Source organism: Hyperoodon ampullatus, assembly GCF_949752795.1.
Source record: "Hyperoodon ampullatus genome assembly, chromosome: 7".
Lineage (NCBI taxonomy): Eukaryota > Metazoa > Chordata > Mammalia > Artiodactyla > Ziphiidae > Hyperoodon > Hyperoodon ampullatus.
This window is the reverse complement of record NC_136920.1, coordinates 8004790-8017519: the sequence shown is the minus strand read 5'-3', so window position 1 is coordinate 8017519 and position 12730 is coordinate 8004790. Positions and strand designations below refer to the sequence as shown.

Genomic DNA, 12730 nt, shown 5'->3' with positions numbered 1-12730 from the left:
TAGGGTGGGGGCCATGGCTCAGGGCTAATTTCCGTGTGGCAGGAAGAAGCGTGACCCCCTGGCTCCCTGCTTACTCTTAGGGGCCACGGAGTAGCTGTCCCCAAGCCCACACCCAGTCCCGTGACTGCCTCGGGGTCCAGAGCCCTCCTGCCTACTGGTCAAGAGGTGTGGTCTGTAGCTCTGTCAGTGGGTGTCCAAGTGTGCCCCTTGCGTGTGTGTTTGTGTGTGTGTATGTGTAGGTGGGGCAGCCCTGGTCCCTGGGCTTACGTGTGAGTCCCCATGGGGGTGCCCGTGGGCCCACGCGGGTGCAGGCAGGGGCGGTGGAGGGCTCCTGGAGGTGGGGCGCCCCGGCCCACGCTGCCCCGCCCGGCAGGATGGACCCCTTCACGGACACGCTGCAGCGGCTGCGGGAGGCCTTCGGCTCGGGGCGCACGCGGCCAGCCGAGTTCCGGGCTGCCCAGCTGAAGGGCCTGAGCCGCTTCCTGCAAGAAAACAAGGAGCTTCTGCAGAAGGCGCTGGCGCAGGACCTGCACAAGGTGGGTTGGGGGTGGACAGGCAGGGGTGGGAGGAGGAGGGCAGCGGTGGGGAGGCTGAGACAGGGGAGATGGGGACAGCTGCCTCCTCCATGAAGGGGGAACTAAAAGCCGTCAAACCCCACCTCCTTTCCTGTGTCGTAACCCACTCTTCTGCTTTCACCCATTCGTTCATTTCTTCATTCACTCCACTACTATGTTTTTCTTTTTTTTGGTCGTGCGGTGCAGCTTGCAGGATGTTAGTTCCCCGACCAGGGATTGAACCCGCGCCCTCAGCAGTGAAAGCGCAGGGTCCTAACCACTGGACCACCAGGGAATTCCCCCACTCCACTACTATTTATTGAACACTTACTATGGGCCAGGTACTGTTGTAGGCTCTGGGGATACAACAAATAAAACAAAGTCCCTGTGTCCAGGGAGCTGGCCTCCTGGGGAGAGACACAGCTAGACAGTAAACAAATACACAGCATGTTGGATGGTAATGAATGCCATGGAGAGACACTCCCAGTGTGAAGGGGGTGAGAGAGGGCCAGGGTCAGGGTGCTGTTTTGTATGTGGGGGTGAGGGAAGGTTTCTCTGAGACAGTGGCATTTGAAGGAGGAGGGGGAAGGACCCACGTGGACAAGGGGGGAAACAGCAGAGGGCACAGCATGTGCAAAGGCCCTGAGGCAGGAGGTGCTTGGTGTGTTTGTGCTTGAGGAGCAGCAAGGAGGCCAGAGTGGCTGAAGGGGAGTGGAAGAGGCAGAGGTATGCAAGGGATGAGGTCCAGGGAGCTGGGTCACACCGCTAGGGCCGCATGTGGAGGACTTCTGCTTCACTAGGTACCATGGGCGTCACGGCCTCTGTCCAAACCCTGGAGGCCTGGGGGCTCAGCCCCTCCCATCTCCAGCAGCAGCCACAGCAGGACCTCAAGAAATACACTTCCTGGTAGGTAGCCTTCCACCGTCTCAGCCAGCAGGGCCCACCCGTGTGGCTGCCGCTGCCCTAGGACAATGGTCCAGGGGCTTCTTCTCTGGACAAAATGTCCCTTGAGCTTGCCACAAAGGCCACGGTGCCCAAGCTCACCCCTGACGCCCCACTGGCCTCTCACCACCTGTAAACTCTCCAAGGCTGTGACTCTTTACCAGCTGGTAAGGTGCTGTTTTGATACTTAACACCCAGGACGGGCCCATGGTGCATATTGGCTGCCGGCCAGCCCCTGTGGTCACCACTTGTCCCCAGGGGGCTGCAGCAGTCCCACACTGGCTCATGCTGAGCGCTGAGCTCATCTTCACCCCAAACCTCCTGAGCCCACGAGCAGAATCCTGGGGTCATCCCTTTCTGCCCTCCTGCCTCCCCTGCCCTTCCGGTGGGCCTGCTGGCTCCACCCAGGTCATGAAAGAGATGCCGGCACTGGCAGGCCTGGGAGGCCGTCTGCAGCCTCCTTGGGCCCCACCTGATTTGCAGGCACCCAGCCAGGTGTCCAGAGCAGTCACAGACTTCGAGACTAGTATCTCGTGGCACCTGGGGTCATGGGTCAGGGCACCCCCGTTCACGGGGGCAGCAAAAGCTGGCCACAAAGACTTGTCCTGAGGACGTGGCCTCCTAGTGACACCTACTCCCTTTCTCAGGGTCCTCAAACCTTCAATTTATCACCACGCTCCAGGACTGTAGCCAGGTGAGACCCGGGCTCCCTCATCAGCCATTTCTGGAATCATCCACTACCCCATTTATGAAACCAGGGCACCGGGTCGTACTCTCCTTGGCTCTCTGACACCCAAGGGGCCTGGCTTTGCCTCCCTGTGGGGAGTGTCCATTCACTGGACCTCACACCCCCTACCCTGGCATGTCGGGCTCCCTGGGGACTGACACCCCGCTGAGCCTCTGCCCTGCGCACCAGCTGGCCTGGCCTGGCCACCTCCGTGAGACCTGACCCGATGGTCTGTCTGGTCCCTGTTCTCCCTATGGCTCAGATTTCACCTCCTGCCTGCAACCCTCAAGGCTCCAGGAGCCCGCGCCCCACAAAGGGAGCAGCAGCGCAGAAAATCCAATCTGGACCCTGCCTCTGGTCTGGTCCCTCCCTCTGGGCTCAGCCAGCCCTGTCCCCCACCCTCCCAGCAGGCAGCATCTGCCCTGTCTGACCTGCACAAATCCTCCCATTTAACCCCCAACAGCCCTTCCAGGTAGAGGTGGTCACAACCAGTCACCCCCAGTCACCCCCAGAGGAGACTCAGAGAGGGCATGTTCTTGCCTAAGGGCACAGAACCCTGTCTCAAAACAGCCTACGCTTCCAAACTCCTGGCATTCAGCAGGGTCCAGATCATCCCTTAAACAGGCCCAAACCTCAGTCAGGTCACAGGAGACCTCGCTGGGCAGGAGTGTGGGCTGTGGACACAGACATAGTAGAAGGCATGTCTGAAGCAGGCTCAGCTCCTAGAAGCGCTGGTGGGAGTGGCTTCTCCCCCCAAGGTCCCTGTACCCTCCCCCTCCCCCCAAGGCTCAGCTCTGGCACTCCTGGGCCCATCGCCCTCTCCTCTGACAGGAAGGAACTTGCACCATAATGGCTGAGTTTCAGGCATCAGGACAGCCTGACTCTTGTGTCCTAGGCCATGGGCCTCCAGCTGCCTGCAGCCCACAGGCTGGGTCCCTCCTCCCTCGTGGGGGTGGGGCAGGCATGCCAGCCGGCAGAGATCAGGACAAAAGCCCTATTGATTTTCTCCTTTTTTGACTCCTGCCCTTGAAATCTGCCCTGGCCCCTGGGCTGTGGGAACTGATGGCAGAGACACCTGTCCCCAGTGACCAGTCCCCAGTGACCCAGAGACACCTGTCCCCAGTGTTCCCTGCAGACTGACATCCACACAACAGGCCACAGAGGGCCACACAGACAGTCCTGTTCAAACTTAAGTTAGATCCTGTCCCTGCTCTGCTCAACAGTCCTCACCCCAGCTGCCTGGCCTCATCACCTCACCCACTCTTCTCCCTGCTAATCAGGAACATAGCAAGCCTGAACCCGCCCCAGGGCCTTTGCACAGGACATACCATCTGTCTGGAATATTCTGCCTCCAGGTATCCATGGGCTCCTTCCCTCCCTTTCCTCACTGCTCAAATGTCACCCCATCCCAGAGGCTGGCACTGACCATCTTATATAAAATAGAGCAAAGCCACACACACATACATGCGCACATGCACTCACACACACGCACACACACTCCAGCAGTCTCTATCCCTCTTATCCTGTTTCATCCTCCCACTGCGCTTGTCACGTCCTAATGGAGTAGTCAGTGTTCTCATCATCACGTCGACCGTCCTCCCTACAATGTCAGCTCCGTGGGGCAGGTTTTCTGTTTCAGTCACCGCTGCATCCCCAGCACAGAAACAGCACCCACGCACTGTAACCATTCAGTGAACATGGAGTGAATGAATGAATGAATGCGTGAATAAGACAGGCCGTGCCTGGGGAGGCTTTGCCCACCCCAGGGCTCCGGCCACCTGCGGATCCTGGGTACCCTGGCCCAATCCCTGCTCTTGCCCCTCCCCCTCCCCTGCAGTCAGCCTTCGAGTCAGAGGTGTCTGAAATCAGCATCAGCCAGAACGAGGTTAACTTGGCCCTTAGGAACCTGCGGGCCTGGATGAAGGATGAGAAAGTGCCCAAGAACCTGGTGAGTGACCCTGGGCGTCAGGGCTGCAGGCAGCCTCTCTGGGTGGCAGGTGGGGCTGAGGGGCTGGGGTCTTGGCACCTCACCGTTCACCATCACTCTGGCCCCGACCCAGGCCACACAGCTGGACTCGGCCTTCATCCGAAAGGAGCCCTTCGGCCTGGTGCTCATCATCGCCCCCTGGAACTATCCTCTGAACCTGAGCCTAGAGCCCCTGGTGGGCGCCCTCGCAGCAGGTGAGAGGGAACCACCACCCTCTCCCTCCATCCCCCGCCCATCCCCCCAGCCTCACAGCCGCCCACAGAGCCAGGGAGGAGGAGGGGGGAGCTGGCACCAGGTGGCTAAGAAGGCCTGGTTCCCATCTGGCCCACCATCCCCAGGCTGTGTGGCCTTGGGGCCGGCAGGGCACCTCTCTGAGCCATATTCTTCACCTGAAGGTGGAGTGAGCCGGCACCTGCCCTGCAGGTGTGAGGACTGAATGGAGACGGGGAGTGGCTACAACTGGCCCCCTCCTCTCCCCGCCCCGCCCCTCAGGGAACTGCGTGGTGCTGAAGCCCTCGGAAATCAGCAAGAGCACTGAGAAGGTCCTGGCCGAGGTGCTGCCCCGATACCTGGACCAGGTGAGCAGGGCCAGGTACAGACCAAGCAGCTACCCTGGGGCTGAGCAGGGCTGAGCAGGCCCCGCTGGGCCGGGCAGCCCTTGGCGTGGCTCCTCAGACAGGACCTGAGCTCCAGCCTCACTCCTGCCTCCTCTGGGTTGTGTGGCCTTGGCCAGGTCACCGCCCCTCTCAGCCTGTTTCCCTCTGAGTGAAACAGAGGGGTGGGGCCTGTCCCCTGGGGGTCCCTGTCTGTCTCTGTTCAGCCCTGCTGGCCCAGCCCCGGCCTCAGTCCCAACCCCCAACCTGCCAGGCCCCAACCTTACACCTGTTGGGCTGGGAATGCCTGTGCCCAGTGCCCCTGGGGAGCTCCCCGCACCCCGCTCCCCCCGACCCAGCCCACCTGGAGCCCGGGCACCAGGCAAGGGGGGGAGCTGTCCCAGGCAGGCAGGCAGGCAGGTGCCCTCTGGGCTCTCAGGCTGGGGTCCCACAGGGAGCCCTCCGCCCATCTGCCTTGCAGAGCTGCTTTGCCGTGGTGCTGGGTGGGCCCCAGGAGACCGGGCAGCTACTGGAGCACAAGTTCGACTACATCTTCTTCACAGGTGGGGAGCCAGTTTGGGGGTTGTGCAGGATGGGAGAGGTGAGAGGCCTGAGCCCAGCCCCACCCTTAAGGGTCTTATCCCCAACTCTGAGAGAGGCTACAAGGGACAGGAGCAGACAGCCAGCCAGGGAGGATACAGACTGGGGCAAGTGCTGGGTGGTGCCCTTGGCCCCAGGACGAGCTTGCTCCACTCTCCCTGAGCAGGCTGGGGAGCAGCCCCGGACCCCTGGGGACCCTTGGGAGAGATGGGCCCCATCCCGGAAACAGGCCTCTCCACCACTCACAATCTCACACATCACAGCATCTGCCCTTGCTGAGCTCCCGCTGTGCCAGGCACTTATTCCTGAGCCCACGGCCCTTCTGGAGGGCTGGACAGATGAGGGTTTGGGGGCTCGGGTGACAAAAAGATGCAGTGCCCACTGCACTAGCCAGGATTGGGGCAGGCTGTATTTTGCTCCCAGAGGTCACCTTCCATCACCCTGACATGCGCCCATGTGGTCCAGACACCACCTAGCTTCAAGTGACCAGGATGGAGTTACCAGAAGAGATGAAAGGGTGGAGGATACAGACAAGGCGAGGCCCTGGGGGAGGGAGGAGCGGACCCGCCTCCTGTGTGGCACACCTTGTCCCCATCAGAGCAGGGGACGCGCCATCTCTGCCTTTCTCCTCCCCAGACCCTGCCACGAGCCCAGGACAAGGCCTGCCCGCCGCCACCTTAACAGACAGGGAGGGCGGCTGTGGGAGCAGAGGGGCCAGGGTCCTCAGCTGTTCCTACAGATTCCCAGGGGGCGGAAGCACCAGGAGAAGGAAGCCGGGGTGGCGGGGGGCGCCTGACCACCCTCCACCATCACAGCCCGAAGCTCAGTGGACTCTGGGCCCTGGCCCCCCAGGACCCAGGGTGCAGAGGCAAGGCAGGCAGACCCCCGGAGGCCAGCTTCCACGCCAGGTCCCCGAGGCAGTCTGTGCAGAGGCCGATGGACCGCCAGAAGCTACTCCGCCATAAGCTCCTGACTTCTCCAGGCCTCAGTTTCCTTATTGGTATGATAGGGGCCATCCCCAAGTCACAGGCCTGTCTTAAGGACAAATGAATGCATGAAAGCCTTTGTCACAGCACGTGGCCTGGGCAGCATCCACTCACTCACTCACTCAGTGAATGTTTACTGAGAGCGCAGACCGGCACCGCGAGGCCTTGGGATAAAGCAGGGCTAGGAAGGCAAAGCCTCCTACGTTGTCATGGAGCCCGTGCAAAGGTGATCAGGGTGGAGGTGGGGAATTCAGTTGTGGGCGTGGTCAGGACGGCCGGACAGACAAGGAGGTGTTTGAACAAAGACAGGAGGACCTAAGGGAGGAGGTGTGGTAGGGGGAGGCCCCTGGGGCCGGCTCAGCGGACACGGGGGCCCGGATGGGGGGGAACGAGGTCAGGGAAGTGGGAGGAAGTGAGACCAGGGAGGTGACTGGGCCCTGGGCTCCCTCGGGCCGCTGTGGCTGGCGAGAAAGGCCAGGGTCATCACGACAGAAATGGCAGCGTGGGACCCTGGGCCAGGCTTGGGCAAGAGTGTGTCGAGGCCTGGGGGCGCTGTCAGGAGTGTTTGGGGGTGGCTGAGTGGAAGAGGGGACTGTGAGACCCAGGACACCAACCCAGAGGAGAGGTGGGGACGTAGGGGAACGGGGGGTGGGGGGGCAGACGATGGGTGTGGAGGGCTCCACGGCTGCCAGATTAGGTCAGGGAGGGGAGACCCAAATGTGGACCAGCTGGGATCAGAAGCAGGGAGACGGGGGCTCCTGGGTGTCTACCTGGGCAGGTCAGGAGAGGGAGCTGGGCCTGGCTTGCAGCTGTGGGCAGAGCTTCTGGGGACCTTCTGGGGACCTGTGGGGCTGGTGGGGGAGGGGGAGAGGAAGGGGAGGGGAACGACCTGAAGTCCCAGGGCAGCAGCAACTGACAAGGAAAAGCCAGGTGAGGGCGACTCTCCACCCACACCCCCCACCCCCACCCCCCCACCCCCACCCCCACCCCCGCCTCCGCTCTACTGCCTCTCCAGGGAGCCGCAGGGCAGGGAGTGAGCCCCCTTGAGGGGTCCCAGCCCTGGGCTGAGGCCATCCCGCCTGGCCTGAGAGCCATTCTGGTTCCTTCCACCCCAGGGAGCCCCCAAGTCGGCAAGATTGTCATGGCTGCTGCCGCCAAGCACCTGACACCTGTCACGCTGGAGCTGGGGGGCAAGAACCCCTGCTACGTGGACGACAACTGCGACCCCCAGACCGTGGCCAACCGCGTGGCCTTCTTCCGCTATTTCAACTGCGGCCAGACCTGCGTGGCCCCCGACTATATCCTGTGCAGCCCCGAAATGCAGGCTCGACTGCTGCCCGCCCTGCAGAGTGCCATCACCCGTTTCTATGGTGAAGACCCCCAGAGCTCCCCAGACCTGGGCCGCATCATCAGTGAGAAGAATTTCCAGCGGCTCCGGGGCCTGCTGAGCTGTGGCCGCGTGGCCATCGGGGGCCAGAGTGATGAAAGCGATCGCTACATCGGTGAGTCCCGCCCTCCCTGCCACTGTGCCCCACTCCCAGCCCACCCCAGCTAAGGCCCCTCCACACTGGGGGCCACAGCTGGGCCCCGAGTCTGGGCCCAGCCTGTAACCTCGGGCCCTGAGGCTCCCCGACCCCACTGCTAGAGCCCAGCCTGGTCCACGGCTCTGGTGCCACGATTCTGTGACACTAGTGTTCCGCGTTGCCGTGTCTGAGCCTGTGACACCACGACTCAGCACTCTGGCCCAGGCTCTGGATTCTCCAAGCTCAGACCCCAGATTTCTAGGGCTCAGGTTCCAAACTTCAGCCCCAAGATCTGCTGCTCCACGGGGCCATGACCCCAGGTCCTATGAGCCCACGATTCCTGGTTCTGGATTTCAACAGCCCGTCCTGCGCACCCGCTATGCTGTGAACAAAGCAGCCCCAGTCTCCTGGGCCGAACGGCTCAGAGGGTGACGCTGCTCCCCAGCAGGCTGGGACCTGGGACCTCAGATCCGGTCACCCTCTGACTGTAAGACCAAGGCTGAGGGGCTCTCTGGGCCCCACGGGCTCCGGTCAGGCTGGGGAGCCCCTCAAGGTCACTTCCCGGGGGCTGTGGGGAGATCACCTTCGCCAGAACGTCCCTGAGCCTGGAGCCCTGGGTTCCTGGGCCCTACCTGCCCGAGGCCCCACCCCTGGGGGCTGAGCCGTGCCCTGTGCCCGGGCAGCTCCCACGGTGCTGGTGGGTGTGCAGGAGACGGAGCCGGTGATGCAGGAGGAGATCTTCGGGCCCATCCTGCCCATCATGAACGTGAGGAGCCTGGACGAGGCCATCGAGTTCATCCGCCGTCGGGAGAAGCCCCTGGCCCTGTACACCTTCTCCAACAGCAGCCAGGTGGGGCTGGACAGAGGTGGGAGCCGGTGGCAGCAGTGGAGGGTGGAGTGAGGTCAGCAGAGGGTGAGGTGGCACCAGGACCAGAGTGGACCAAGGGACCTGGCGGGAGGGGCGGGCGTCCTGGCCCCTCGGGGACAGTCTTAGGAGCTCTGGGACGGTGGCACTGTCTTGGCTCTGTCCCTCTCCTTTCTCCTCGGGGCAGCAGGGCCTCCCCCTGCCCTCCAATCTAGGCCACATTCTCCTGGGCCTTTAGTGGGCGGCTCCCCAGGGTCTTCTCTAGGGTCCAGTGTTCCCTCTAGGTCAGCCCCGCCTCCATTCTTCTGCATCATCATGGCCTGGTGGCGGCAGCGTCCCCTTTCTCTGCCTGGCTCATGGAAGGCACACACGACATGGGATGGCACGACTGGGGGAGGATGAATGACCAGGACGTGCAGGCCCAAGAATGAGCCCTGGTCCCCTGCCCCTCCCTGGGATTTCTCTCAGTGGGATTTCTGAGTCGGCGGATAGGGGTCCACTCCACTGACCAGCAGGCAAGTCCTGACCTAGCTGTTACCTGAGGGTCACATGTTGCAACTAACTATAGCCAAGTTTTCGTGCAACTACTGTTTAGTGTCTACTAATCATTCCCCCCCCCTCCTTTCTTCTTCTTTTTTATAAATTTATTTATTTATTTTTGGCTGCGTTGGATCTTCGTTGCTGTGCGCGGGCTTTTCTCAGTTGCGGCGAACGGGGGCTACTCTTCGTTGCAGTGCGTGGGCTTCTCACTGCGGTGGCCTCTCTTGTTTCGGAGCACGGGCTCTAGGTGCACGGGCTTCAGTAGTTGTGGCAGTGGGCTTAGTAGTTGTGGCTCGCGGGCTCTAGAGCGCAGGCTCAGTAGTTGTGGGCTTAGTTGCTCCACAGCATGTGGGATCTTCCCAGACCAGGGCTTGAACCCCTGTCCCCTGCATTGGCAGGCGGATTCTTAACCACTGCGCCACCAGGGAAGTACCCCCCCCTGCCCCACCCCACCGCCCTCATTCTTCAGATACACCTACAGACTGAAGAGGAAGGGCCTTCATTAAGTCAAGCAAGGGTCAAGTTCATGTTTCCAAAACCCAAACCTCAATGTCCTCCCTGTGCTGCACACAGGCCCCCCGCTGCGTCCCTGCCCCCCCCACCCCACCCCTGGCCTCCCCACCTGCCCTTCACTCTGCCTTTGGGGGCCCTCCTACTCATCTCTGCCCCGCCTTGAGACTCAGCAGGCACCTCACATCCCTCCCGGGAACACCTCCCTGACTGCCCGCCCCTCACCCTGCACCCTCCACGTCCCCAGGAGGATGCTGGGTTTCCCGCCTCCCCATCAGGCCTGAGTCTGTGTCCACAGTCAGCTGCATGGGCCACAAGCAAGGGATGCTCAAGAAACACGTCTCCAGTTGCGGATGGGTGGCAGGCTGCTCCACAGCCACCGCCTCCCGCTCTCATGGTGGCCTTAGACCCTGCAGTGGGTCCCAGGGCCCTGAGGGGGCCGGACAGAGCCCCCGTGGCCCCGGCAGCTCCGCCACCAGCCTCATAGCTGCTTCTCTCCCAGGTGGTCAAGCGGGTACTGGCCCAGACCAGCAGTGGGGGCTTCTGTGGGAACGACGGCTTCATGCACATGACTGTCGCCAGCCTGCCCTTCGGAGGAGTGGGTACGTGCCGGCAGAGCCGTGCCATCTCTTACCGTCAGCTCTCAGCCTGCTCCCCTCTGCAGAGCCTGAGGTGGAACCTTCCATACCTGTCTCTGCACTTACATATGTAGGTGGACCCGCAGATACACAGTTCAGGTTTTTTTTTAAGCATCACTGTGATTGCTAGGGCTTAGCACACGCAGGGCGGCCTCGGGCGTTCTCTTTACTCCACCGTGAGGCTACATGCTGCTCCTTTAACCCCTCCTGTGTCCCCTCTGTCCGATGCTCGGCATGTCGCACAGGAGACAGGGGCTCCTGCCGGCTCCCCACCTCCACCAAGCCCAAGCAGCCCCCAGTACCGCTGTGAAGTCCTGGCCTCTGAGGCTGGTCCCAGCAAGCCTGACGGCTGTGTGATGTGAGGCCACCACATCCCCTCTCTGAGCCCACCTCCTCCTCAGGGGACGAGAGGGCCAGAGGCTTGCGGTCCCGCCACCTGCCCACACCTGCACTAGAGTAAATGACCAGCAGGTCCTGGCGGGCTGCCCTGGTGGGCCTGGACCCTCCCTGGGGAGCGGCGGGTGTCACAGGAGCACACGGCAGGCTGAGATCGATGCTGTGGTGGTGGAGGTCCAGGGCTGCGCACCGCTGCTGTCCCCGCTTCTGGAACCCTCTTCCCCAGCACCCCCTCCTCAGGGAAGCGTGGGGCTCTGTCTGCAGGTGAATCTGACCCTGCTGCTCCCCTGACAAAGCCTTCTACGGCTCCCAGGCCCTCAGATGGAGCCAGGGCTCTGACTCAGCTTCCTGAGGCCGCCTTTCCTGGTCTGGCCATGGAGTCCTGCTCCCGCCCCCTTCCCCGCTTCTCTGGTTGCTGCCCCGACACACAGAGCTCTGCCCAAGTCCCAACACACCACGGTCACCCACCTCCAAGGCTCCCTGAGTTGTCCCCGAGCTTGGGCCCCTCTAGCCCCACACATCCACTTTATCTGGTCAACGCCATATCCCTCAGGCCCCACTCACTCAAGGAAGCCCTCCCGGATTACCCCTGATTCCACCAGGCTGGGTCCCCTGGACTTCCCACTGCCGGGTCCTTGACTGCCTCCCTACCTGGACATTGCGGCTCATAACAACACAGCACTTACTGTATCTATGGGTCTGAACACTTGCCCAATCCCCGCAACTCTAGGAGGTGGGTGCCGCTGTCATCCCATGTCACAGAGGAAACCAAGGCGAAGTCACTTGCTTAAGGTGACATGGCTACTTCAGAGCTGGGATTCAACCCTGGGCAGCTGCCCCAGAATCCGTTTTTTTTTTTTTTTACTTTCCATCTTTCCTCTCTCTTTTTTTCTGATTGAAAATGTTGATTTACAATGTTGTGTTAGTTTCACGTGTACAGCAGTGATTCAGTTATATATATATACACGCTCTTCTTTTCAGATTCTTCTCCATTATAGGTTATTACAAGATATTGAATATAGTTCCCTGTGCTATACAGCAGGTCCTTGTTTGTCTATTTTATATAGAGTAGTGTGTGTCTGTTAATCCCAAATTCCCAATACATCCCCCACCCCCCCAGAATCCACTCTTGACCGCTGTCTACCCATCGTGCCCCAGCACCTGGTGTCCCCAATATTTATTTGAGTGGGTGCTGGGGCCAGGCTCAGGGCTAAGCCCTTTACCCACAGCATCTCATGATTAGCCTGCTTTACAGCTGGGGAAACCAAGGCTCGGGGGGTGAAGTAGCCCACCCCAGTCATACTGTGTGACTGGCAGAGCCCAGGTCTGTCTGACGCTCCTCGGCTGGCCACTGGGGGCCTGACTGCTGTGTTCCCTGTCACCGTATAGGCGCCAGTGGGATGGGCAGCTACCACGGCAAGTTCTCCTTTGACACCTTCTCCCACCACCGCGCCTGCCTGCTGCGCCGCCCTGGGCTGGAGAAGGTCTACGCTCTCCGCTACCCGCCCCACACTCCACGCAACCTGAGGGTCCTGCTCACAGCCATGGAGACCCGCAGCTGCAGCTGCACCCTGCTCTGAGCCACTCTACGCACAGGGGCTCCGAGCGTCCCTCCCAGCTCACGTCTACGAGTCCTCCGCTGCCGTGGCCACCTGAGGCTGGTGGAGACATGACCTGGGGTCCACGACACAGGAGGAAAACACCTGCTGGGGCCACGGCCCAGACCAGTGCTTGCCCTCCTCCCGCCTGGGGCTTCTCTTTTCAGGCCCTCAGCTGCACCCCAGCCAGGATGGGCCAAGGTTTGGGAGCATCGGAAACAGTGCAGTAACCTGCCCTCCCGCTCCCACGCTGGCCACCTGTGTTCCGGGA

General features: G+C 61.6%; 1 protein-coding gene across 3 annotated transcripts; it reads left to right on the top strand.

Annotated features, from left to right (window-relative positions):
- Nucleotides 1-373: 373 nt before the first annotated feature.
- ALDH3B1 (aldehyde dehydrogenase 3 family member B1) lies at nucleotides 374-12441 on the top strand (the record flags this gene model as incomplete). Of its 3 annotated transcripts, XM_079707881.1 has the most annotated exons (9): nucleotides 374-536; nucleotides 4061-4171; nucleotides 4284-4404; nucleotides 4703-4788; nucleotides 5285-5366; nucleotides 7505-7891; nucleotides 8596-8762; nucleotides 10330-10429; nucleotides 12251-12441. In XM_079707881.1, 9 exons carry the CDS (start codon nucleotides 375-377, stop codon nucleotides 12439-12441), a joined length of 1407 nt encoding a protein of 468 aa, XP_079564007.1. The 3 variants fall into 3 exon arrangements, with proteins under 3 accessions (XP_079564007.1, XP_079564008.1, XP_079564009.1); XM_079707882.1 differs by lacking the exon at nucleotides 4061-4171 and having other exon boundaries at nucleotides 375-536; XM_079707883.1 differs by lacking the exon at nucleotides 5285-5366 and having other exon boundaries at nucleotides 375-536; nucleotides 7774-7891.
- Between the last annotated feature and the right edge of the window lie 289 nt (nucleotides 12442-12730).